At 47.6% G+C, this 26,803-nt stretch overlaps 2 protein-coding genes and 1 long non-coding RNA gene across 4 annotated transcripts in view; 1 reads left to right on the top strand and 2 right to left on the bottom strand.

Annotated features, from left to right (window-relative positions):
* Positions 1 to 1,054, bottom strand: part of LOC144173825 (acid ceramidase-like) — a 54,096-nt gene extending 53,042 nt beyond the window's left edge. Inside the window, exon 1 of the mRNA XM_077702082.1 lies at positions 466 to 1,054. Within this exon, the coding sequence (XP_077558208.1) occupies positions 466 to 534 (69 nt within the window). The 5' untranslated portion in view covers positions 535 to 1,054. The remainder of the gene's footprint in view (positions 1 to 465) is intronic.
* Positions 1,055 to 4,771: 3,717 nt separating this feature from the next.
* LOC144173824 (uncharacterized) lies at positions 4,772 to 12,197 on the top strand. The gene is made up of 3 exons (XR_013323391.1): positions 4,772 to 5,125; positions 5,469 to 5,717; positions 8,031 to 12,197. It is a non-coding gene; the product is annotated as an uncharacterized LOC144173824 (long non-coding RNA).
* Positions 12,198 to 12,319: 122 nt separating this feature from the next.
* Positions 12,320 to 26,803, bottom strand: part of Mei-p26 (E3 ubiquitin-protein ligase meiotic P26) — an 89,522-nt gene continuing 75,038 nt past the window's right edge. For both annotated transcript variants that reach the window (XM_077702076.1, XM_077702077.1), the window contains one exon: positions 12,320 to 20,186. In XM_077702076.1, the coding sequence (XP_077558202.1) occupies positions 19,878 to 20,186 (309 nt within the window). In that variant the 3' untranslated portion in view covers positions 12,320 to 19,877. The remainder of the gene's footprint in view (positions 20,187 to 26,803) is intronic.

Raw genomic sequence — 26,803 nt, 5'->3', positions numbered from 1 at the left:
CCAAAGAACTGATGTCAAGCTGCTGAATGCGTCGCGCGTTTAACAATTTGTATGCCGAGTAGACGGTCAGGTTATGCAGAAGCCAGCAAACACAAAACAAGGAGACCAGTACTAGTTACCAACCAGAATCAGAGCTTTATAACATTAGGGGACCTTCCTACCGCTCCGTAATTCCACCCACTTCACTCTGCCAGCTTCAGTGAAAAAAAAAAGCGGCTGTTACTACTCGAGCACGCGGGAAATGTTGCCGTTAGCCGCATACCTTCACTATTTATCCAATTGGGATGTGGTGCATCAGAGCATCAGGCACTTCCAATGCCTCAGACCGAGCAGTGGTATTGCAAGGAAGCGGTGTCCTGATGAAAAAAGACATGAGGCTCGCACGCCTGCGGCTTCAAGGTGCAGCATTTGCGCTCGAGCGGCTCATGCAACTTACTTCTACGATGTACAGTGGTGCATTCTTACCTGCGAAGCGTCGTTAGCGCTAGTCAGCCCGATGATCGCAACCACCGATACCAACACGGCGGCAGCCATCGCGTTCGGTGGTGGGCACAGAGCGAGTGGGAGCTTGTGCAGCTGGAGGGCTCGCCAATCTCAGCGACGATATTGATAAGGCACACGCGTCCGGGGAATCATTGTCGACTGCAATCTGTCGCGCCACCGTTGAAATCGGAGACCCGAGGTTGTTTTTTTTTCGCTCCCTCCAGCTGACACTCTGAGTAACCGCACCGGCACGAAACGCTGCGCCACCCTGCACGGTACTATGTTGATCGAAATCGTTGCGCGTGCGGCATCGCTTACTTAGCTTACTAATGGCCTGCTGTCACTCTGCATGCGAACACCCGCACATGGCATAAGCAGGGGCCGGACAATTTACATCGGCTGCAACTGTCGAGTTTGCACCGGCGCACCCTAAAACATGGAGCTTCGCAACACATGCCTCAATGAACAGGGGTTCCACTCCCACTATCGTGCTCGTAAAAATGTTTCCTCTCAAATGAACAGGGAGCTAAGCAGCGCGACTCGGGCGATAGCTGCCTCGGTTTGAGGGCACCTCAATTGGCGGTGAGCGCGACCACGGGCGGCGCTGCGGAGCGCGCCTCCGTGACGTCGGCTTAGGGATTCTCGCATTTGTCGTCTGCTTCGCTCGGGCTCGCTCTCTATGCTGTTTCTTTGCGCGCGGTTGAGATTTTGTGCTTGTCCGCAGCCGATCTCGCGAATGCGCAACTTTTTTTTCGTAACAAAAGATTTAAAACAGCGTAAACTAGCTCAAGGCGTGATTTTAAGTATAGTTTTTGATACCGCTCCGGAAAAAAACATTGCCGGCGTCGCCCATGCATTGCTTAGGGTTGCCACCTGCCCGGTTTTGGACCGGCCCGACCGGTTTTTTAAAGAGCGGGCCGGTTGCCGGTCCATACTTAAAACCGGCCGTCATTGGCCGGTTTTTCGGCCCTCGTGCCGTGATTATGTCCGTTTTGGCGTTTTATAAGCGTCAATTCAACAACTAAGACGATAAATATGTGTCGACAAGCTGCGCAAAGACACGCGAGCAGAGAAAATACGCGGGCGAGCGCGCTGCCTGAGATGGAGGGGGACCTAAGGGAGGAACAAAACAACGAAATGCTGCTGCCGCCGTCAGCATTTGCGGTTACTTTTCAGTGAAGCGCATACAGAGCAATAACCAAGCTCTCAATCACTTTCAGTACAAAGGTTATGTTGATTCCTCTCTAAGAAAACGCTACAGTACATGGCACATGGCACTTCATGTCAAAAACATGGCGTCTTTTTTTCAACACACATATTCTATATGCCACGCCCCCCCCCCCCCTCCTGAAGGGCCGGTTTTTTTTTCGGGGAAAGGTGGCAACCCTAGCATTGCTGCGAAGGTGGTCCTGTGCGGAGCGCGAAGAGTCGGAGCTAGGCGTCAGCCTCTGTGTTCAGCAGTCTTCGAACAAAGGTAACAGCCGCAGGCTGACAACCAACAACAGCGAAAATGGAAGACCAAAACAAATTCCAGGCCTTCGGGGCTGTCGGCTTTGGCAGAAGGCATTACGATTCCAGCTAATCGTATGTAAGGTAAAACAGATTTGGCAATCTTGCCTAACACTCGAAACTATTGTATCAAGTCACTTTACGTTGTCACGGCATGAAAGTGTGCCGACATGCACTATGGGGCTCAAATAATGTAGGTTGATTTCCAAATAGCCTGCTGTGTGTATAGGCGCGTGCTGGTTTTATACCAGGCTTGTAACCAGCATGCAGGCTTATTGAGCAAAACGAGTAACCTGTAAGGCAAACATACAGTACGGCTATGTTTGTTCAGATTTGGAGGGATATTTCGGTACATTTACCACAGCCATATCATCCCAATATTCAGATAGGCGTTATAGTAAAACTGCACTCAAGAGAGGGAGGACCAGGAGGAGGAGAAAACTTTAATAGTAAAATCGAGCTGGTTAGTGGGCAGGCTCCTCAGTCCAAGACGAGAGAGTAAGATTCATTCTTCAATTCACCGAACGTCATCCCGAGTAGGCCAGGATTTGTTCTTCGTGACTAAATGGGTTGGAAAACAATAAAGAGCTGTCTGGACATATTCATTGGTTTCGAATTGTGTTATACTGAAAATTGGCATGTATACTATCGATTGCGTTAGTTAGCAAGTATATCAAGTTTTCAACACCGTAATCATGTCATAACTTTTCGGGTTGAGATCGAGTTCGTTACGATATCGATGGTTCGATAGAAATTAGGTGCACAAAAGCCGCCTTCGAGTACTGCGGACAACGTTATCTGCGCCGTAGCACAGATCTTATTGCATTGAATATTGAGACGAACTTTGTGAGCCTCGCAAACATCCCCAAACCTCCTAGGACGTTTAGGACGGTGCAGAAAAATGAATGCGTTGGGCACAGAAAAAAAAAAAAAAAACGTTCATCTAACAACAACGAAAGAAAGAGAAAACACCCGTTTTATTTCCTGCTGCGCGACCCGCTGCTTGATGCGTAGCATTAGACTGTTGAGTCTTCATAAGAGCATCTCAGAAATAGTTAAGGGAAGCATACGCATTTTGAATACTTGTCCAGGAGCTCTGAGCGCTGAAACTCGCAAATACGCTAGATAGGACGAGGGCGGGTTACACACGATTGTCTGAGCGATGCTCTCTGAAAGTCGTTCTCTCTCTCCTCGTGTGTTGTAAAATTGTGCGGGACAAAGCTTGAAATTATTCAGAGCCGTCAGAATCTGATTGAAAACACGCTTTTTAAAGCACCAAAGCATCAAAACGGGCGATTTCTAGCAAAGGGACTGCTGCCAGTCAGAACCGGACGACCGCGGCGCGGGTGTAGCAGCGGGGCGAGTGTAGCAGACGACAGCGGAGCGGGTCCCTAAGCTGACGTCAGATCCAGGGGGCGCCACTCAAACATCTCACCGCCAATAGGAGGTGGATAGACAGGAAAGAGGACATGTCTGTCCATCATCCACCTCCTAGACTCAGTCTTGATCGAGGTGCCCTCGACACGAGAGGCAGCTATCGGCTGATTCGACTTCTCTTCCTCTTTCAATAAAGCAACTCTCTCTCCACCTCGTGCTCTCTCGTGTTCTGCTGACACATGTGCTGACAGCTGACACGAGCCGCTGATTGGCGTGGCGCCCCCTGGCTCTGACGTCGGCTCAGGGACTCGCGCCGCTGTCGTCTGCTACACTCCGCTTGTAAGAGGCAGCAGTGCCTGCGCTAGAAATCCCCCGTTTTGATGCTGTGGTGCATTAAAAAGCGTATTTACGTGCATATATAACAAGAAACGAAACCGATGAATATTTCCAAGCAGCTCTTTATTGTTTTCCAACTTTTATTTCAAGGCATAAAGAACAAAATTACTCTTACTCTCTTGTCCTGGACTGAGGATTCGGCCCACTAATCATCTCGATTTCACGGTTAAATAAAGTTTTTTCCTCCTCCGCCTATTGAGTGCAGCTTTCCTGTAAAGCTTATCTGAGTATTGAAAAGATATGGCCGTGGGAAATGTAACGAAATATCCCTCCAGCTCTGAACAAACAGTTACTGTATTTTTACCGTGGACGTGGCTCGTTTTGCTCAAAAAACCTCAATACTGGTTAGAAGCCTGTATAAATCCAGCACGCGCCTATACACACAAGTGGGTTATTTGGAACTCAGCCTACAGTTTTTGTGGCCCATAGTGCATGTCGACACACTTTCATGCCATGACAACGTAAAGTGATGTGATACAATACTTTCAAGCGTTCGTCAAGGTTGCAAAAACTAATTTACCATACATACGATTACCGGGAATCGTAATGCCTTCTGCCAAAGCCGACAGCCGCGAAGGCCTGGAATTTGTTTTCGTCTTGCATTTTCGCTGTCGCCGGTTATTAGAAGCTTCTGGCTGCTTCATTTGTACGAAAGATTGCTCGATACAGTAGCTGACCCCTAGCTCCGACTCTTCGCGCCTCACAAATGACCGGCTGCACAAGGAATGGGGCGACGCCGGCAGTGCTTCTTACTCAGCGGTATCAAAGACTGTACTTTAAATTCCGCCTTGAGCTAGTGTATGCGATTTTAAGTTTTTTGATTATGATATAAAGTTACGCACACGCAAAATGTGGTGCGGACAAGCATCAGACGTCAACCGAGTGCAAAGAAACAGCAGGGAAAGCGAGCCCAAGTGAAGCAGACGACGAATGCGAGAATCCCCAAGCCGACGTCATGGAGACGCGCTTCGCAGCGCCGCTTCGGCGCAACTGCGAATACCCATTTCCAGAGGTTTCGGAAGCGTTTTGAACGTGGATGAGGGGCTCAACACAATCGCTTATGATGACGGCTAGATTACCACCATATTGATTTTTGTTATGCCAAAAGGTCAGCGTGGTCAAGAAGCATCGCATGCTTGACGAGGGAGGGTCGAGTCAAGCCACCCGAAAGGCGTCATACGAGTCCGTCCAAGCCACCAGTGGGTCGCTCGCTTGTCGGGCTGACGGAAGGCCGCGATCGAGGAGCTGAATAGGCCTGCTCCCGCGAACCCCTCCCGTCCGCACTAGATCTCCCCTCCCCTCGATTCTTTGGATGGAGCTCATGTATACCCGGGAAGGTCACGACAAGCTCGTAGTCCAGGTACATATATAGGGCTATCGGAATATCGGAATTAAGCCAGATCTGAAATCTATTAATTCGTGAGTAAAAGGAGAAAGCACCACCCTTTTGAGACAATGCGGATACAGTAGCCGCCAGTTTTTTCGGACTTTCCCGAGGAACCGCCAGTTGTCCCAAGGAGTAATGACCCACGGGTCTTTCAGACTGTTTTTTGGTTAGGGCTATTTTTCGTTCCCCTCCAGCTCCGAAAAATCGGCCGGCTACTGTACTACAGTAACAGCAAAACTGCGAATGGGGAATTAAATCAAAGAGGATTGCGGCCACGCTGTTCCAGGCGCTAAGACGTGCTCTTGCTCGGTTATAGGTCTGCATTCTACTCGTGCGTGCGGTGCCTCTGCATTGCATGGCTGCTGTTCATCGAGATATCTGCCACGAGCCGTTCGTCGTATCCTGTATCAAATCACCCTTCACAATCTAACGCCTGGCCCTTCCGTTTGACGTCATCGCCGAAAGAGCGCCCAGGGACACTACAAAAGGAGCGAAGCTGCCTCGACCCTTCGGGATTGCGGCCACGCTGTTCCAGGTGCTAAGACGTGTTCTTGCTCGGTTATAGGTATGCATTTTTTACTCGTCTAGTCGAATATTTACGAATGTTTGGTGGCCGTTGATCCCCTGCCTTTTTTTTACGTCGAAAAAGTGAGAATTTCAACCTTCGTGTCTGTTGTGCTACATCGGCATGATGGGTATTGATGTAAGCTTGTACCGCGCTAGAATTGGCACCGTTCTTGCCTGCCACAAGTTAGATGGAAAATGCATCGCTCACCCTGTCGGTGCATCCAGATTGATTTTAGCGCTTCCTAAATCGTGTACACTCCTGGCTTTCATGTGCATCTCCTCGCTCCTGATTTGCGCTGGAGACGTTGAAACAAACCCAGGGCCAAAGATTGAGGACGTTTTGGCACCGCTACTTCGGGGCTTTATGTCAGAAGCTAACAAACAGCATGCAAACACGACTGCTGTTTTAGAAGAAATGAAACAAGGCATGAACGACATTAAGACCCGAGTTGCTGTCATTGAAACCAATCTAGCAAGTGTACTCCAGATTGAGAAAGATGTTACTACTGTAGGTGGTTCCGTGGAGGAGGTGAAGGTGTCTATTTCACGAGCAAATGAGGAGCTAGTTAATGCAGTGGACGACCTAAACAATCGGATGAGAAGGAACAACCTTATTATCAAGGGCTTGTCTGAAGAAGAAAAGGAGGATTATACGTCGAATGAACATATTGTACGGGAGTTCTTCACGACTAAGTTGGAGCCTAATGATATCGAGCATGCCCATCGCGTCGGCCAGCCCCGTCCAGACTTCACACGGCCAATAATTGTCAAGTTTTTGAATTTTAAGACTAAAATCTGATGCACTCCGGAATGGTCCTAAGTTAAAAGACTTGGAGCCAAAAGTATGGCTCGAAGAGGATTTCTTGCAAAAAGTTCAGTTGGAACGCAAAAACCTGCGGGACTTTGCCAAGAGCAACCGTGCAAATAATGAGCGTTATTATACCCGCTTTAACAACCTTCAGTTGCATGGTATAACTTATCGTTACGATGCTACTTCCGGGCAGGTTGTTCAGTTGGCATCGCAGAATTCTGGTCCCTCTAATTGACGGGCACCTCAAAGGAAGCGTGGACTTGACCCTCCAGCCTTAGATAGTCCAAAGCGCGAAGTTTCTGTTCTTCTGGCAAATTTCCGCAGCTTACTTCCCAAACTTGATATTGTAGAAGCAATGGCATGTGTGTGTTCAGCTGAAATCATACTTGGCACCGAAACTTGGCTCTCAGACAGCATCGAGAACAAAGAATTATCGCTATCAAATAGTTTCACTATATTTAGGAAAGACAGGGTTGCTTCTCGAGGAGGAGGCGTAATCATAGCAGTAAAAAGTAATTATCTGCCCACTATTTTCACTCTTGACACTCCTCTTGAACTGCTTTGGGTGACAATGAGATTTTCTGGATTAACATATGCGATTGGTGTGTGCTATCGTCCACCGTGCAGCCGCTCAGATTTCGTAGATCATTTGCACGATTCACTTGAAAAAAATTTGCGATAGATTTCCACAATGCATTATTATATTAGGCGGTGACTTTAATTACCCCGATATAGACTGGCAATCATCTTCCCCAAGCCCACAATCTGTCGACAGGAATGTTCCCAATTTCTTCGTCATTAAAGCTGTTCCATTTAACGCAACTTGTGCATGCCCCGACACGCGGTAACCATATTTTGGATTTGTTTTTCACAAATCAACCTATCAATGCGAATACCTGCATTCTGGAAGAAGTGAGTGACCATTGTTTTGTGCACTGCTTGCTCTCCCTACCGCTTCCGATAAAAACCAAAACCGCAAAGTACATTCGTAACTATCAAAAGGTCGATACCGAGAAAATGACTGGATTATTGTCCAACTTTTCATCGCATTTCCAAACAAATTTTATAAACCATACTGCCAACCAAAACTGGATAATTTTTCGTGATAAACTGAGAGAGATAGAAGAGGCTTGCATTCCCAAAACCACAATTAGAACAAGAACTAAAGCTCCTTGGTTCACTGTAAGCACAAAGAGGTGCTTAAGCAGAAAAAAAAAAGAGCGTATAGGAAGGCAAAAAGATCTAACAGACCTCAGGATTGGCAGACCTATAAGCACGTAGCGGCTTTATTCGATGCCACCTTGAAAGCAGATAAAAACCAATATTTTAATCACCCTCTACCTAATTTACTAAAATCTGACCCTAAAAACTTCTGGCGAACTGTTAACCCGAAAGACTCGCAAACGACTCATGTGCTCAAGCAAAGTAACGGAACTGCTCTCCCGTTGGATGAATGCGCTAATCTATTTAATGAACAATGTTGCAATGTTTTTACTCTAGAATCCCCGATGGATGCATCCTGTAACGTAGCCCACCCACTGATCATCCACCCAGCACGGCCTATCAATTACTGTAAATGGTATCGTTCGCGCAATCGACAGATTGCCCCTGAGCTCAAGTCCAGGTCCTGACTGTATCGGAACAAAGCTTCTAAAAATAACATCTCCATGCTCAGCCTTTTTACTTTCGCTAGTATTTCAGCATTCTCTAGACCAGTGGTTCTCAGCCATGACTGCCCCGGGAACCCCTTTTGGGCTTGCTAAAGTGATGGGGGACCCCACGATGGAGCATATGTTGTTGGGTGTCATAATGTCAAACAATTTCTACTTGCAGCTTACGTAGCCCACACACTTATTCGATGCCCGCCTTTTATGGTTGACGCTAATGACGATGCGCACCATGTTAAACAATCCGTTCTTGAATTTAAAATTCTTCTAAACACCTATATATTGCCTCTTCTGTGTATGCTTTTTTCCTTCTCATAGCTGGCTTGTCGTGCAAAAAGCAGTTGTTAAAATAGGTGCTACGCGGAGAAACTAAACGTACATGTAATGCGACAAAGCTACATTTTTTGCATTGCAAGAAAGTGCTGGCAAAATCGAGAAAAGCTTCGAGTAAAAGCTTTGAGGTAGGCTTCGCGGACCCCTCAAATGCTCTCGCGGACCCCCAGGGGTCTGCGGACCCCCATTTGAGAATCACTGCTCTAGACACTGGATGCATTCCAGAGGATTGGAAACTTGCTTATGTAAAGCCTCTGTTTAAATCTGGCGATACAAATTCTCCCTCCAACTACAGACCAATTTCCTTAACTTCCATATGCTGCAAATTGCTCGAACACATCATTTACACCCATACAATGTCACATTTAAATACGAATAACTTGCTTTTCGAAAATCAGCATGGCTTTAGGCATAAACGGTCATGTCAAACTCTGTTATTTGAATTACTAACAGACGTTCATGAAGCCTTACATACCAAGAATTATATCGATGCAGTTTTCATTGACCTGTCCAAAGCCTTTGATCGTGTGCCTCACAACCATCTACTCCGGAAATTGGCCGCCTTGGAACTTGATGAAAGCGTAACTAGCTGGGTAAAAGAATTCTTATCGGAACGCTCTCAATCAGTAATAATAGATAACTGTGTTTCAAAGACCGCATGTGTCAAATCTGGCGTTCCCCCAAGGCTCTGTCTTGGGTCCTTTGCTTTTCTTGGTCTACATAAATGACATTGCCACTAACATGACTTCAACTATACGGCTTTTTGCTGATTATTGTGTTTTGTACAGGCAGATATCTACCCCAGATAATGTTACTGATCTTCAGGATGACCTAACTAAGCTAACTGAGTGGTGCGAGAGATGGCAAATGCAAGTAAATACCAAAGAAAAGAAAACACGACATTTTCTGTGTTTTCTAGAACCCCTACGAACTCTTATGTAGTAAACGGCACTGTTATTGAAAACGTAACTAAAATTAAATATTTGGGCATCTTCTTAACGTCTGATCTGTCATGGCGAGCTCATATATAGAATCAATTACCAATAAGGCTTTGAAAAAATTAGGTTTTCTTAAACGAAGCTTATTTTTAGCCAATGCTGATACTAGACTTCATGCGTACACTACTCTGATCCGGTCATCTCTAGAATACGCATCGATCATCTGGAATCCTCATCAAGATAATTTGACTAACCTACTCGAGGTAGTCCAGAACAAGGCTGCAAGGTTAATTTCGCGTTCTTACTCTCAAGACCAAAGTGTATCGGCCCTTAAAAATTCTCTAGGTCTTCTAAACCTTAACGTGCGTCGTAAATTATCTCGTCTTGTTTATTTACACTCACTGTATTACAACGGCTCGCTATTTTCCTCAAAGCATATTTTTCCAGCGCATCACATCTCATTACGTGTTGATCATGCGCACAAGGTGTCACCAGTTTTTGCCCGGACAGAAAAATTCAAATCATCTCCCCTCCTCCTATCAATAAATGACTGGAACCATCTACCCGCCAGTATAGCATCCCTAGCAGATGCTTCTTTATTTGAGGCCGCGTTACTCGGTCACCTTCAAGCGGAAAGTGCTGTTGTGATTCTTCCTGTAGCGCTTCTTTTTCCTTAGTAAATTTGGTCACACCGTTTATACTGTTCTATGTTTTAGGGGCGAAGCTTCTTAGGGCGTGGGTCTGTCCATCCTCGACGTATGTATGTAGCCACCTCTAGTTTAGTTCTTGGATTGTTTACTAGATGGCGTGGCTACCTCTAGTTTAGTTCTTGGATTGTTTACTAGATGGCGGTACTTGTATATGATGAAAAGATGCGCTTGGATTGTTTACTAGATGGCGTGGCTACCTCTAGTTTAGTTCTTGGATTGTTTACTAGATGGCGGGGAGCGTTGTAATAAAATCCGTTCGCTGTTGGCGCGCGCTCGGAGTCGCCCGATGGATAAGGCTGCAAATGTGCGAGCCCGCGAGGCAGAAGCGCTCCGTGAAGCTGCGCGACGCCGCCGCCAAGATCCTGCCGTACGAGAGCGGGAGGCCGAAGCGTGTCGTCTGGCTGCGCGACGACGCCGCCAAGATCCCAGCGTTCGAGAACGAGAGGCCCAAGCGTCACGGCAACGGCGCGAGGACCCTGCCGTACGCGAAGCGGCACGGCTGCGGCGCGAAGAGGATCTCCAAAACGTCAGAGAACGGGAAGCGGCGAGAAAGCGCGCGTATCGGCAGGCAGACCCCGATGCAGTGAGAGCTCGTGAGGCGTCTGCAAAACGCATCAGGCGAGCTCAGCCCCAAGGTGCCGACGCGCGGTTTAAGCGAGACTTTCTAGACGTTACGTTCGGACACAGATGTAGTGGGCGAACTTTCACTGAAGAGTCACGGTTTTACCGATGATTTCCCCTCAGGAGCTTCGCCCACTCATCATCATTCACCCCGGTGGATATGCTGTGATTTTTTTTTTCGCCGCCTGTGTACCTTTATCTTGCGATGTTTTTTTGTGTTCACACTTGTATCAATTGTTTATCTGTACTTTTTTTGCATTCTGTGTTGTAGAAAATCCCCCCCTATGTAATGCCCTGACGGGCCCTTAGGGTACCGAAATAAATAAACAAATAAATAAATTAGCCTTGGCAAGGGGGGGGGGGGGGCATGTGTTCTGGCAAATCACTGTCACTGTCTTATTGCTCCTCGCACCACTCCAGCCAGTCTTTTTTTTATGGCCTGTCAAATAGCTTTAAAGGAGCCATGAAGAGAAAACGCAAGTTCGGTTCATTCGAAAGATTGCCTCGATAGAATCATACTGACACCACCGTTAACGCACACTTCGCTCAAATAAGCTACATAACTAGGAAAAAACGGAATGGCCATGCGACCCACTAGCTCATTTCCCGCAACAGAACCTATGATGTCACATGAGCTCAGCTGTGCGATTGGCTGGGAAAAAGCGCAAATTAGGCACGGCTTATAGGCTTTCCGAACGAACTATTTGCGCTTAAGTGTAATGCATATTCATTTTACAGCAGTAAGAATGGCGCGAAAAACAATGAAAGTTACAAAAACGCACGTAAGCATAGAAGTACCGATGCGCACTGCTGTTGGTACTGGGTGCACTATGCTTATTTTAGCTGCACAGCACTCTGCCGCTTTGAAGTTGTTTTACAGGCCACTGGCCGATTGGCGTAAGCGGCGTTGTCTTACGTGACCCTGTTTGTCGAGGATACCCCAGGTTTCATGAGACGATCACTTTTTACAGTAACAAAAACAAGCCAGGTGCAAATACGCTCAAAAACAAAGCAACAGCGGACAACGGTTTGTGGATGACTATAGCAGCGCCATCTGGGAGGGCTCACGGACAGCAAGGCCGCAAACCCGAATGACGCAGTGGAAGTTCGCTTTAATGCACGCGCTTCTGACGTCATTTGTGACTACGAAAACCTACCATTTGGCGGGAGAATCAAAATTTTAACCTAAATTGATCAATTTCTCAGTGAATATGGCATCATTTGCTGCTGGACAAGCGCTGGGGGCACTCTAAACGCAAAATCTTTCGAATAAAACAAACTTGTATTCTGTCTTCATGGCTCCTTTAAAACCAGTGGGATGAATCCACTCTTGACAACAGAAGGGGGGTGAGCTCCAACCCACTACGAATTTTTTCACTGCTTTTAGACAACAGAAATGTGGCTAGACTCTCTCGCCAATCCACCATCTCCTTGCGTATTAATTCCTTACCTTGCGAGATACGCCTGTCCAAAACAGGTGCGACGCATGCCAACATGCAGGTGAAGACAAAACACTGCAGTAACGGTTGCAACTGCTTTTATTGGAATTAACATGAAACATTGTTACAAATCATCTCCATTTAACTGCTGTTCCAAAAATAGTACAAGTAAATGCAATATAACCGAGCATCTCGGCTGCATGGTTCAGCAAACACCCAGACAATAGTGTCGAGGGCACCTGCAAGAGCCACGCAGCCGAGACAAGAAAAAACTGCTTTGTACCAACATATATATGTATGTATATATATATATATATACTTCAACTTGCCTTTTTTTTCTCCACCTCCTTCGTTTCTCCACTTGTGTAATGAACAGCGGGTAGGCACAAAGCCAGCGCGAAAATCTCAACAAGATCCGACTTGGATGGCAAAAAAATGGCTGCTCTGACTTTTCGCACTTTTTTTACAACTCTACTACCCTCTCTCGCTCTGCTTAGTAACATGTTTGCCGTCCACAAGCATACGTGAACTGCCCATCTATATTTTTTTTGTATTTTTTTCACCACTTTTTAATTCTTGCCATTGTAAAACAGCACCAAAAATATATCAGTGCTTGTGTAAAATACATAAACATTAAATGTCTCAAAAGTGTAAACCACGGAAACATTGGGGGATTGAAAAGAGGGAGAAAAAAATAACATTTTTTTTTTCGCGCATTTCTCAGACGTCTTTTTTTTAACACTTTTCAGAACTACCTCGTGACATCGCTTGCAACAAAGGTGGCCCAATGAAATTTGGTCTACACTTCTGCTTTCCTTCAGTTTTCACGAGAGAAAAGACAATCCCCGTGCAAAGTTATTACAGCGCAGTAAAAAAATGCCCTGGAACACTGGAAGCGCTAGTAATGCGAAAGCATCTCTTCTCTGGCCCTCCCCAAGCCACAAAGATTAAACGGTCTTCAGACCCCCTCAGTTACCAGCCGCCCAGCGAGATGCTTTTCCACAACATCCCCAGAGAGAAGATTGCAAGCACACTTTGCACCCTGTCAGACATGATCCAAAGCCAGCAACCACTTATTTTTAGCCTTTCTCAGCACACATCTGCGGTCTTGCGGTTACTGCAAACTTGGGGAACTGCGCCACTCTATTGCAAAACCTGATGAAGCACGGAAGATCCAACTGATATTGCGAGGCACCCACAGAAGGCGCAACAGAAACTGAACTCGAGCACGAGTGCTATCCAGGGACTGATCACATAGTTCTGCTGGCGCTCACGTGCAGTTCGGTGCCAGAAGGCACCAAGCAATGGCACTACTTGTGTGGAGACAAATTATGGTCATTGTCACTGAACCACAGTCACATCAACACAAGACGAGTCATGCCAACGGACACGCGAAAAGAACTGTCCAGCATTCCGATTGCACAGTTAGCGCCAATTAAAGAGGAAAAAGCAGCCGATAGGCTTTGGGTCAGGTTCGCCCCAGCGGGCCGACACAACAACGGTTTCAGGGGCAGTGCCACGCGCAAGCGGGCCTCTCTTATTGCTCTACGATTATTTCCAGTTGCTTGCGCGTCCTTACGTCGGCACAGAGGCGCAAGATGCCACGCTGCGCGCGGGAGATAAAGGCGCTCAGACGAGGAGAGAAAACAAAAATGCCCCCAGCGGCATGGCAGGCCGCCCCCAGGAATACTGACTCGAGTGCTTCCAGCTTTGCCAACCAGTGTTGCAAGTGTGTCACAGGCAAAATAACGCTTTGCATAGATTAGGAGTGAAAGAAAAAACACAAAAAAATAGGCTCTCTTCCCCTACACATACGCCTAGCCTCTTGTTCACTGTGTGGTTTAAACTTGGACACGCACACACACACACCCGACACAATCTGCTGCTAAGAGGACCCGACGACAGAGATGAGGGGGCGGTGCAGGTATGGCGGGTGCAGGGACAGGGGTGGTCGTTCAAATACTAAATGACAAAAAACAAGGGGCTGCCACGTGGTGGTTATTACTGGTTCTCCCTCATCCCTAAATCTCACTCACGCAGTCTTCGATACTAAGTTTGTAAGCTTAAACTTCACACTGTCTCAATATAAATGGACTAGTCTGGTAGTGGAAGCTGCAAAAACAGCCAAGCAGTAGACACAAGTCAGTACAAATGAAGAGTAGGGGCCGATGATGAGCGAGAGCGGAAATCGAAGAAAAAGCGAACCCTAAACCTCCCAGACTATTTTCGTCTTCCTTTCAGGAATGAAGCACGATCGTCATCACTGCAACGTTTTGATGAGATTAAAAATAGGAGCGTGCATAGATGGTGAGTCGTGGTTTCAGCTGTGGACAAGAGGGGAAGGTGATGGGAGACGCGTGCAATACATTCCTTGCGCGAAGCAGAACGGAAAGAAAGGCACTAGCAGATATGGTGTGATAGTATGTGGGATGACCTTGAAGATGTCAAGAACAATAATCTAAAGCAGTGCAATACCGTAAGCTACTCGCCAAGAAAGGTTATGAAAAAAAAAAGCTAAAAACAAGGTCTGCATGGCTTGTAAAAATATCAATGCGGGAGAAGACGGAAGATGCCGCGTCCTGACTCTGACCTCTGTCGAGTCAAGACAAGTGGCGCATTCCACTTCAAGAACCACTTCACTCTTTTTCGTTGAAAGACGCAAAATAAGAATGGACATGATTAAGGACCCTGCAACACAAACGTGGGAAAAAATACTGCCTTTTCCCCCCTCCAAAAAAGAAAAAACAAACCCCTTCGGGCAATGTATAATATACAATAGTATAACATCCACGTGTATATTAATATTGGCAGACTACGTGCAAATAAAGGCTTGTCAGTTGGGAATGTCTGTTCCCAACCTCTTGAGAAATAAAATGAGTGTCACAGTCTCGTCACAGTGATTTGTAAAACAGCAATTATATAAACAAACAAAAAAAAACGTATATTCGCACACAGGCACACCAAACACACGCGCAGAAATAAGAGCCCTCTACAAGCTTAAAAAAAAAAAAAAAAGCTGACAAAGAGAGAGAGAGAGAGAAAAAAGTAAATGTCCAGAGTACTACTATTATGCTCAACTTTGTTCCTCTGAGGCCGAAACTCTCGCCCTGAAGCGACTTTTGTTGCTGATTGCAAGCTCACGTGGAGCTACGGACACAGCTTTGAGCACACACAGACACACACCCAGTGCGGCTACTATTACCACAGGGCAAAAAGCCAAACAATGCACTCCCCCAATGAGAGAGAGAGAGAGAGAAACACAAGATGGCAAAAGGGCCCTTCCACCCTCCCACCTGCATGTAAAACAAGGACAAAAATCACCTCTCTTTGGTGAAGCACTTTGCCAAGGCCCACCCATTATGCACCCAAAAGGTACAACTTTCTAATAGCATTAAAAGATTGCCGTAAATTAAATAAAAAGGGGTAAAAAAAAAAAAAAAAAAAAAGCAGAGGAAAGTACGGTAAGTGTAAAAGGAACGACAGGAGTGCAGAAGCCCAGCCTCCAAAAGGAAAGCTGCTTCATACTCCTAACTCACTGCCAACGCCTTTCTATAAGCTCGCACAGCATTAAAAAAAAAAAAAAAAAAAAAAAAAAAAAAAAAAAAAAAAAAAACGTGCTCAAGAATCTGACTAGATGCATGTAAATGTAAGCACACACAAACACGCGTGCGGGTGCCTTGCAACAACCCCGCAAAGAAAAAACAACGAAGGCACACAGGAGTGAAAAGACGCTCTAAAATAAGGGGGGAACTTAAAGGACAGAGGGAGAAGAAAGAGACGCAAAAAATGAACACTGTTTAGCAACATGGATCTTGCCGCCAAAGTGCTGCTGGGATAACTTGTACTGGCTCTGAACCGCGGGCAGGATGGCAGCGTGCCTTGCACCTGGCAGCGTCAGCGGATGACACAAGCGCCCCTGAGACGCCAAGGACGAAGCGGTGCATACGCAGGAAGAAGAAGAAGAAAAGCATGTTAACACCTCAACAGTCAAAAACTAAAAAAATGGCTGCCATGGAATGTTGCCGGAGCCTCTGGTTGCCAACTTTCCCCCCGACCATCGCTGGAAAGGTCCAGTTTGTGGGAAGCGTAGCAGCGGCAGTTATAGGCACACGCCGTTCGCAGGGTGGCCGCGTCTTCACCGTTCATAACATGGTATACGGCATGTGTATAGTGCATTCCCATACGTAACATCAGGCACGCTAGATGCAGCATCAGACGCTGCATGTAAACAGAACGAATGGAAATGAAATAAAACAGTGGCAACGAGGGTGACCCCCAAACAAAGCTGGAAAAACTGTGTAAGAAGAGAGGAGTCCTCGTGCCAGAAAAAAGATACGTACAAAATATAAATGATGAAGGTCCCTGTATAGATCAGGAAAAAAAAAAAGCACATCCCAGGAGCTAGCTCTCCTCACTTGTAAAAAAGAGCAAAAGAAAACAGGAATTTGTATCCGCTGCCAGTGAATGCTGCAACCGGTAGGCTGACAAAACCAAGGTGCACTCCATTTCACCTCAGCCCAGGGCAGCGACTGCCCAAATGTTTTCCAATCGAGGTACTTACTAGACAAGCGGCTGTTAATTGAGGTATGCACCGAAACATTTGCACACCAGTCGGCGCGCAATACAACATCTCATTACGAGCGTGTGCATGGAGCAGTCTCATCAATCTAACAATAGTCTTACGGCTCAGTGGGATGTAATTGTGGGGTAAAGTACAATAAGATGGAACAGGCTGAACAGGAATAACCAGTTCAATCAATCAAGCTTTCTGTGACTATGAATTTTTAGGCGCACGGAAAAAAAAAAAAAAAAAAAAGAGAGACAGAGAGGCGTGCTACGAACAACCCAGAGTCAGTTGCACTCATGTTTCACACATGCTGCACTGTTAGTGCTCACCCACACCACTCATTTCTGAAAACAGAAACACGTGGGTAAGAGAAATGCTCTTTCCAAGAAAAGGACGGGGGAAGGGGAGGGGGAAAAAAACAACAACAAAGCAGCAATCGAGGAGCAAACACAAGCTGGCGGTTGCCAAGAACCAGGACGCCCTGGTAAAGCTTCACAGGCATCTCGCTCCCCGTTCACTGCAAGTCCGCAAGAAGTATCCCTGTACGCACACGTCCCCACCTCCGAAGCAGCCACGAGTCACCGTCTCCTTCCACTCTCTTCGTCGACCAACAAGGAGGGAAAATTTTAAAAAGGGGGCCACAAAGCCAGCCCCGCAAACAAGTGGTACACATGCACACGTGTGCTGCAAAAAATGTCCCCCCCACACACACCAAACAAGAATGATGGCTCCTTACAACCAAGGCTAATAAAAAGAACCAGAACAAAGAAGCAATGCAGAGCTGCTCGTTGGCCCGAGGGGGAGGGTGGGACACAACAGTGACAAGGGCAGAAGGGGCGTGAGAAGACACAAGAGCCGCTTGAGCATGTCGTATGTTTTTGGCTCTCCACATGCACGAGTAAGGGCAAGTAGTCAGCTGGAGGAGGCGGGGGGAAGGGGGGACACAGTGGCTTGAGAATGGGAAGATTATGTGACAAAAATCTCCTTTGTATAATGCTGCGGCTGCTGCCTCCACGGTGCACATCATCTGCACCCGCACACTTGTAACGAGCTTGTGATACCGGTACAGATAGCGCAACAGGTGATTCTTTTTTTTTCTTTCACTGTTAGAAGAAGACAGCTGGGAGTCGTCCCACATGGCACATTTCGTCTATGTATATATACTATAGATATATATATATATATGTGTGTATAAAAAACCACTAAAGCATAGTAAAAAGGACTAGGCACGAGGGTATATATATATATATGTGTGTGTGTGTATATATATATATTTATATTATATATTTATATGTTCCTCCTAGTGGACCATCAGAGTCTTGGTGTGTATTCAATGCAAACCTGAGAATACGTAGCAGGAACCAAGGAAGGCCTAATCAAAAATAGCTCTCTCTCACTTTCTCGGAAGAAAGGCTAAGGTGGCGATATGCATGGTACTAGTAAAGGGAAACGAGCTTCAACAGACAGCCTGCTGCAACAAGGGCCTTCGAGTCAGATGAAAGGGCGGAAACTGAACTATAAAAGTCTTGGCAGAGCCAAATTCCTAAACTAAAGAAACGTGACAGAAAAGTTAAGGCTGACTGAAAGGGTGGGAGACGCAGCGCGAGATTTAGTTACAGTGGCACGTATAAGGCCACGGGGGCTAGTAGTATTGTGAAAGTGCACGCTATGCTGCTACGCAACGCGTGTCATCCTTATGTCCCCAAAGAGACTCGCACACACACACACACACACACGCACGCACGTGTAGCTGCTTCTAACAAGACCAGCCATGCTAAAACACGCCGCCTTCCACTTCCACCACACTAAGTAGACCGCTTTCCAGAATAGTATAAAAGGAGCACACAAAATGAGCTCCTCCGGCTAAGGCAGGGGAAGTCGCGCCTAAACTTGGCGACATGCCGTTAAGATTTAAAACAACATTATAAAATGAAAAAAAAAAAAAAAAAAAAGACGACGACGTTTGTACTGGAATAGCTTACAAGAATGTAGGCGTGCAAACTTGTGGAAATAAAACTGGGAGAGAGTAAGAAAGAGAACTGGGCGTGCAAACTTGTGGAAATAAAACTGGGAGAGAGTGAGAAAGAGAACTGGCCAAAAAAGTGTTTCCAAGTAAAATGGTAAAAAAGACGAAACCGTAAAGCTGAGATTACCGGCCAGACATCAAGAAAGGTTGAAAGTTAAGAGAGTGAGGTATGAAAAAGAAAAAAAAAAGGTGGGAGAAAACAACTACACGGCAAAAAAATGCTTTTTTTAAGAATATCACAGTTAGCAATTTGTGTGTCTTCTCAAGCTCGTGTGCGAACAGTCGGTGGCCGGAGGGAGGAAACGAAAGCGGGAGCGTAAAAAGGTGGGTGAACCAGGGGCACACTCGTGGAGAGATTGAGAGAACAGGGAGCCAAAACAAACATTGTGGCACTCGCTTGCGTCTTTGGGTTGCCTAGCTATACTCATAACTGTGCGAGGAAAAAAAGGACAAGGACAAAAGGCAACAGAATGCGTAAAACGGCGGCTTTAAAAAGGAAGCAGGTGAGAGGGGGAGGTGGCTGTGCCTGCCAAGCGAGCAGTTGACTGCATCCAATGTCAGCCACACAAGCCAGGGGGAAAATGCTCGCCCAAAACAACTCCCGTTTTAAAACTAGCTGCACTAAAAAATAATAAAAAGCAAAAGCAAAGAACAGAAAAGACCTAAAATCCACAGGAGAAGGCTTTTGAACGAAAGTTTCCGGCTGAAATGGCAGCAAGCATGCAACACGCGCCTGCCCTTCTAACAGAAATAACAATGCCCGGGAAGGAGTTGAGCCAAATAAAAAGAGGGGGGAAGCATGAAGAAGAAGAGGAGGCAAAGCAAGGTGTGGGCCCGAAAGGGGGAAACGCAGAGCAGCAAGCAAACAACAAGGCACTTGGAAGAAGTAAAACAAGGGCCCCTCCTCCTCCTCCTCCTCGCGCCTGCCGCCAAGCACGGCAGGCGTGCACCAAAAGGATGCCAGGAGGGAGGAACGAGGGTGGCCAGGAGACAACAACGGGCCGGCTGCTTCGGAGGCGGGGTGAACCGGCGCCCGGGCCCCCTCATCAGACGATGTACAGGGTGTTGAGCACGAGGACGTGGTGGTTGTTCTTGGCCAGCGTGACCACGTATCCCTCGGAGGTGATCTTGAGGCCGCAGCAGCGGCTGACCTTGACGTAGGGGCACTCGAACTCGGACAGGAGCAGGCCGTCGCGCGAGAACACCACCACGTGGAAGCGGTTGCCGTGGCTGTCGCCCACCAGCACGTCCCCCGCGTCGCTGATGTCGATGCCGTTGGGGAAGTTGGTCATGCCGTCGCAGCCAATCTTGCGCAGGTAGTGGCCCTCCTCGCTGAACACTATCACGCAGTGGCCCTGGGGGAAGGAGGCACCCACAGTCACTGGCGGCCCAACCACTCCTTGCAGCAAGGCCAACAGCCACTATGCTGAAGGACACTCCACATTTGCAGTGCCCCAGGTAAGCATCCCCTTTCTTGTCCCTGTCACTGTGGGCAGTGGGGAGCTCAAAGGCGACTTCATACCAACTTGGCCAGCCGTCGTCGGCAGCGTCGCCATCGCAGCAAAGTGGACTGGTTCAGGGCAGCAACTTAAAAGGCAGCAGTGAAGGATGAAGGCCCTATCAAAAGTAACTGTGGCACCACCCTGCAAACGACGACAACGAAAATGGCAAACTGGGCAAACGAGCCAACAGTTTCCTTATTTATTCGAATCTTAGCCGATAGCTTTTTTGAAATACTGATATGTCAAACGCCAGGGTCGGCTTGGATTCGAGGATTTTAAAACAGGCGCCAATTTCCAAGTGAAATTGAGAGAAGTGGCGCGCAGCTAGCGCCACCCAGAAAAGAAAGTATTGTAGCCATTACTAGACGAGCCAGCAGCCACTTAACTCTTTCGCTACCGCAGAAAATTGACCAATTTTTAGGGGTCCAAGAAAACATTTTTTTTTTCTGCTAAAAAATTGGTTAGGCACTAATTGCAGGAGCACAACATGCAGATTATTTAACGGCCTTTCCAATAACTCCAGTTTTTTAAAGGTTTTCATATGTCATAGTTGTGAAAAAAAATATCAAAATCAAAATTTTTGTCAAGTTGTCGAAAAAAATGATAAAAAATGAGTTGTGTATATCAAACCACCGGTAGTAGAAAAAAATTAGAATATACATTTTGTAGGGAAACATTTCAACAACACACCCTAAAAAAAATGTTGACTTGCGCGGAACAGTTTTTCAGATATATAAAAGAAAATGTTAGCACGCACGGTGCTCGTGTCATGCGGTGAAGCCGAACCTCTAATTCAAAATGTGTAATTTCGGGTGGTTCCCTGGAATAAATCTGGCGGTTTGACGTTATCAGAGGCACCAATTTGCCCCCACATAACGTAAAAACATCTTGCCGATGGCTGACTTTGCATTTACAGCGAGCACAATATTTGGGACAGGCACGCGATGCGGAAAAAAACATGCATGAAGTTGAAAACGGAACGCCGTGGCTGATGCTTGTTGTCGTTCATGGTCAGTTATCTCTCAAAACATAAAGCTGAGCTTTATTATCATCTTCTTACTCACAATTGTAGCCTTGCTCGCAAAAATGAGGTATGATGAGCTAGAATCGTGCCCTGCGATCTTTGGCCGAGTAGCAGTTGCGCGCTGAAAAATATCAGCACAACGAGCCTCCTCTATTGCAGCGCCACCTAACATTTTTCAAATGAAACAGTACAAAAACTTATCAGAGACTCATTCCGAATAGACAGTTCAACTAAGCAGCAACATTAGACACCCGGATATACCCTCGCATGGAAATGAAACTGGAAGGCGAACAGCTGGCAGTGTAAGGCCGGTTTGAAGCGCTGTCCTCGGCGGAACAGATATCTGGCAGCTGGGTGTGACCTTTTGACTTGCATCTGAAGTTCTTATCGCAGAAATCGGGTTAGGGTGGGGGGAAATCAGGAGCGCCGTGCTTTGTTCGAGGATCAGTCGCGGACGCTTAAGGCGCCATGGCAGGTAGCCTTGAAGTTGGGTAACTGCGTAGTAGCGCTAAATATGAATTTCGCGATGCAGAAACGAAACCAAAACTGTTGTAAACTGTTTGCGAATGGTCCTGGGGTAAGTAGAACTACCACAGTACTTAGAACAACGTGCGCAAAGGCAATAAAACTGCCTAAAATCATAAAGTAGCTTTGCAACCAGGCACTGCTTGACATTTTCAGCCGATTTCTGGGATTATTACTGTCAGAGCGCGAACCTGACGATTGAAAATCGTTTGCTAGTTCCTCATTCACGCCCTGATAGCAAAAAACAAGCGCTGGTGCAGAGTAATTACGAGTTGCACGCATTCTTCGTTGGTAGCTGTGACGCGCGATGACCACGCCCCTTTTCCACACCCAGGTGATTCAAAAGCGTGTCAAAAATCACGTTTCCGTTGCAAAAATGAAAACAAAACTGATTTTGAAAGGCCATTTTCTGATCTAACTCCGAACAGCTTTACTTGTTCGAGAAACGCCTGGAACGCTATGAAAAGGCGCTCCCAAAAGTATCGATCAAATTGATCGATTTTGATAGGCGCGGTAGCGAAAGAGTTAAGGGGCCATGCTATAGTGAACTAGAATACTTGGGTAGTGGAAAAAGTGGCCGCCTCCGAGTGAGGCACTTAGTGTCAACCCCACGAGGTGGCGCTCGCGTGCCCCGCCCGAGCGCTTTTTCGCCTCGGGAAGCGGCGGGCAGGCGTGCGTCAGGAAGTCTCCGGGGAGCTACAGTTCTTTTTTCGTGTCAACATAGTAGAGAATGCTATTAATGTACCAAGGTTTTTCATGGGAAAGGTACCTACGTTGTGTATTTACTGTTTGCTCATTTTTTCATCACATTTGGCCAACCCAGCAGACCGCGCATGCCGTGCTCAATCTAGGCTAGCGGGCGGATACTTTTTTCTTCGTTGTTTGATGGTTTTTCTATTGTGTTGCATCAACTGAGGAATGAGCGGAGTGCTTAAGGCTTTCTGCTTAAGGTCAATGTTTTTGCTTTTTTCTTGATTTTTTTTTGCTGATTTTTCTATCAAGTTCTGCATACGAGGCAAACAGCATCGTGCGTGCGCAAACATTTACATTGTTTTTTTTCCCAAATTGTACCCACGAAGCACACATGACAGATGTCTTAAAACTTCAGTCAAGTCAACGGAAAGCGTGCAAATACAGGATTCGCGACCGCGATTCTCAGAAAAGCACTAAGCCACACAGCATCATTTTACTGCGCGATCATTTTAAAACTGCATACTGTTTCGCACACTGTACACCGATAAACATAAAATAATTACACCTTATTTACACTTAACTATTTACACCCACGTTACAAACAATTAAAACAAAGAACCAAGAACATTTAAACAAGTGTGGTTCCTGCTAGGCTCCTTTTACAATTTCCCAAACCAGGATCATGTGCAGCGGCTAGCTGGTGTTGTTTTCCTATACGCCTCGAGCTTCGCGATCGCTGCGCCGCCTGCCGCCGCTTCTCCGCGGTGTTGACGGGATTTGCGCTGCGTGGCTGATAGGGCCTCGTGCAGTGTTTTGGTTCTATTTCGCTTCTTTTCGCCTTTCCGCGCCCCAAAAAAAACTTGTTACGGTGACGACTATAGGCAAAGAGTACGTTTAGGTCACTTAAAAAGCAGCTGCGTCTTCGTAGAGTACGCGATCGCCTGCAAGAGCTACCCGGGGACGCGGTTCTGCGCGCTTCGTCGCCGCTCTTCCGGGCGTCGGCGACGGCAGCAACATATCACCCATGTCACCTCCAAAACATCAGGCACAAATTAATTCTACTGACGCCTCGTTTAGATCTGATACTGGCACAATGAGAGGTTGGCTTCATTTTGCAGCGTGGACAACGAATGCGGCTTCGTTTCGCATATATACGCCGCAGAAAAATATGTTTCGGGGATGTGATTACCCAATCCCGGACAATAACTTATGCCTTTTATAAGAATATAAACCATGCGAAAATGTAAAGTATATTTCAAGCCTGTGCGCCGTTAAATATGTGCCCACACACGCCATATAGCAAGAACCCAAGGAAATAAAATCACAGAAAAATAAATGCTGTGCCAATGCGGAATTTAGAAACATAATAGCTCTAACGGAAATGAAAAAAACAGTGCAGCTTCTGGCATGCTAAAGACGTTCGTCTAAACTTAAGTCAGGCAGGTTTCACTAGACCAACTATACGCGAAATGCACTGCTATTTCGCGAGAAATCGGTGGAAGGGGGGGGGGGGGGGGGGGGGCGGGGAGGGGGACGCCGTGTACAAATGCTGAGCGGAATCAAGCAATGCACGTTTTAGTAATCCCACACATGAATCTCGCGTTCACTTTCCTTCTGTTTTTCTACTTCAACGAAGAGCTGATCGTACGGCGGACGCATTTTTGGATGTATACAGGGTAGGCTAGCTGTTCAACAAGCGATGAAATGTGTCGTTGGAAGAGTGCGGTATGTGATAAGGCCCTCTGATTTCAGTTTCTGGTTTATTCTGGAGGCTCCCTGTGCCATATGACGATATTGCCGCGAACCATACATTGGGTTTGTTTATTTGTGTTTTGCTTTTACCGCCCGGCTGCGCCGGTCTGTGTTATCTCTGCGTCAAGGGAAGCACGTGTTCCATTCTTTCTTTCTGTGCCGCATGTGTTATCTGTTGTGATAGGGAGAGCATTCCGATCTAACGTGAACAGCCCAGAATAATCTTCTTGGATCTACTATGTTCTCGATGCGAATCGACGTTTCGAGAACCACGCGCGCCAAAAGATAAAAAGCCTGCAGTGCGGACGCCGGGGCATTCGATTCGACGACACTCGCCTGTGCAAGTCACTTTGTTGACCGCTGCTTCGCCGCCTCTGTATTCTGTTGAGTTGTTAGGGGAGCACAAGTTCGCTCCAATAAACGTGTTTCTCATTCAACACCACTGCATCGTCCTTGTCTTCGTGACATCTGGTGGAGGTGCTGGGTACGCACCCTTCATGCCCACTACAACCTCGAAAAGCCGCCAAGCCAGTCCAACAAGAGCCAGCCCCCGCCTGCAAGATTTACCGCCCGAGTTCGGTCTTCTGCCAGAAGGGCCCAAGAGAAGGAACGCTGCAACCAACACCATGGTGCAAGAAACAACGTCGCCAATCATCCTGCAGCAGCCCCGAGAACCGCCATCGTTCCGAGGAGCCCCCGCAGAAGACCCAGAAGAATGGTTGGAGAAGTTGGAGCGCGTCCGCATCTTCAACAGGTGGGACGACGAAGAAACTTTCCGGCATGTCTTCTTTTACTTAGAAGATGCTGCTCGAACTTGGTTCGAGAACCATGAGAGCTCTTTGACCGACTGGACTCAATTCAAGAGGGAGTTCCTTAAGACCTTCACTACCGTGGTGAGAAAAGAGCGAGCTGCGCTTTTGCTTGAAACTCGAACGCAGCACCCCAACGAAGGAGTCGTGATTTTCGTTGAAGAGATGAAGCGACTTTTTCATCGTGCGGACCCTGAAATGACCGAGGAAAAGAAGCTCAGGTTTCTAATGCAAGGAGTGAAGCAAGAGCTTTTTGCTTGTCTAGTCCGTAACCCTCCAAAGACAGTGGCCGAATTCGCGTCTGAGGCGGCCGCGATGGAGAAGACGCTAGAAATTCGAACGAGGCAGTACGACCGCCCTGTCAACGCGCTGTTCTCGGAGACCATCGGTGCTGCAAATGGAAGCTCCGATACATTGCGAGAGACCATCCGAGCAGTGGTCAGGGAGGAGCTTCGGAAGCTTTTTCCAACGACGCCGCAACCTCAAGTGGCTTCCCTGACCGACGTAATCCGAGAAGAAGTCCAAAACGCACTGGGAACTTCTACGCCGTCGGAAGCACCCCGCGAACCACAAGCCATGACCTACTCCTCGGCTGTTCGTCAACCCCGCCCTGCTCCAACCCGTCGTCAAGAGGCTGAGCCATACCGCCGTCCAACGCCGCCCGCCCGACGCCCTGTAGACCAATACCAGACGCCAAGGAAGACCGACGTGTGGCGAACGCCCGATAATCGCCCGCTGTGCTACCACTGCGGAGAGGCCGACCACATCTACCGTCGCTGTCCCTACAAGAGGCTCGGTTTGCGAGGGTTCTCCGTCGACGCCCCACGCCCCCGATACGGCCAGCGCCCTGCTGAGATCGAAGAATACCTCTCCAACACCAACCGAGGACCAGCCCGCTTCAACCGTTCACCGTCGCCCTACCCGTCTCAGTCACCAAACCGCCGCAGCACTGCTGACTTCTCACGTGGAAGGTCCCCCAGCCCACGCGGGGGAAACTAAAAGCAGCAACTTCGGGAGGTAAAGTTGCACAACGGCGGAAAAATGAAAACCCTCCAACGACGCAGCGACTCGCTGAAGACCATCATTCACGACATGCCCTCATCCCGACGACCCGACCTAGCCCTAACGAGACTCCTGAACACGACGACAGCTACACGGCGCGACGCGTACCCGACCTGACCAAGACGTCCGTTGAGAAGACGACGACAACGACGATGCACAGTGCCCGACCATCAACACGTACAAGCAGAGATACGACGCCCCGACGAACCCGCAACTCGAGGACGACTGCATCTGACGTCAAGGTGTCCATCGACGGCTTTGACGTAGTCGCCCTCGTAGACACGGGAGCTGACTATTCGGTAATGAGCGGACCATTTGCGTCTAAACTGAAGAAAGTTATGACCAGATGGGACGGTCCGCACATACGCACAGCAGGAGGCCACCTCGTGACGCCAAGTGGAACGTGCACATCGCGCGTCACCATAGACGGCACAACGTACCCTGCGGCGTTCGTCGTTCTGCCTAACTGCTCCCGCGACGTGATTCTCGGAATGGACTTTTTGACGAACAACGGCGCAATAATTGATCTGCAGACCAAGTCGATAACATTTTCCTCCAATCACTCCACGACGCCGCAGCCGAACCCCGATCACCGTGCTGCTGTC

Source organism: Haemaphysalis longicornis, unplaced genomic scaffold, assembly GCF_048455015.1.
Source record: "Haemaphysalis longicornis isolate Haplotype H1 unplaced genomic scaffold, Haemaphysalis longicornis Haplotype H1 scaffold_3, whole genome shotgun sequence".
Taxonomy (NCBI): Eukaryota; Metazoa; Arthropoda; class Arachnida; order Ixodida; family Ixodidae; genus Haemaphysalis; species Haemaphysalis longicornis.
Note: the sequence above shows the minus strand (reverse complement) of the source record. Positions and strands in the feature narration are given on the sequence as shown.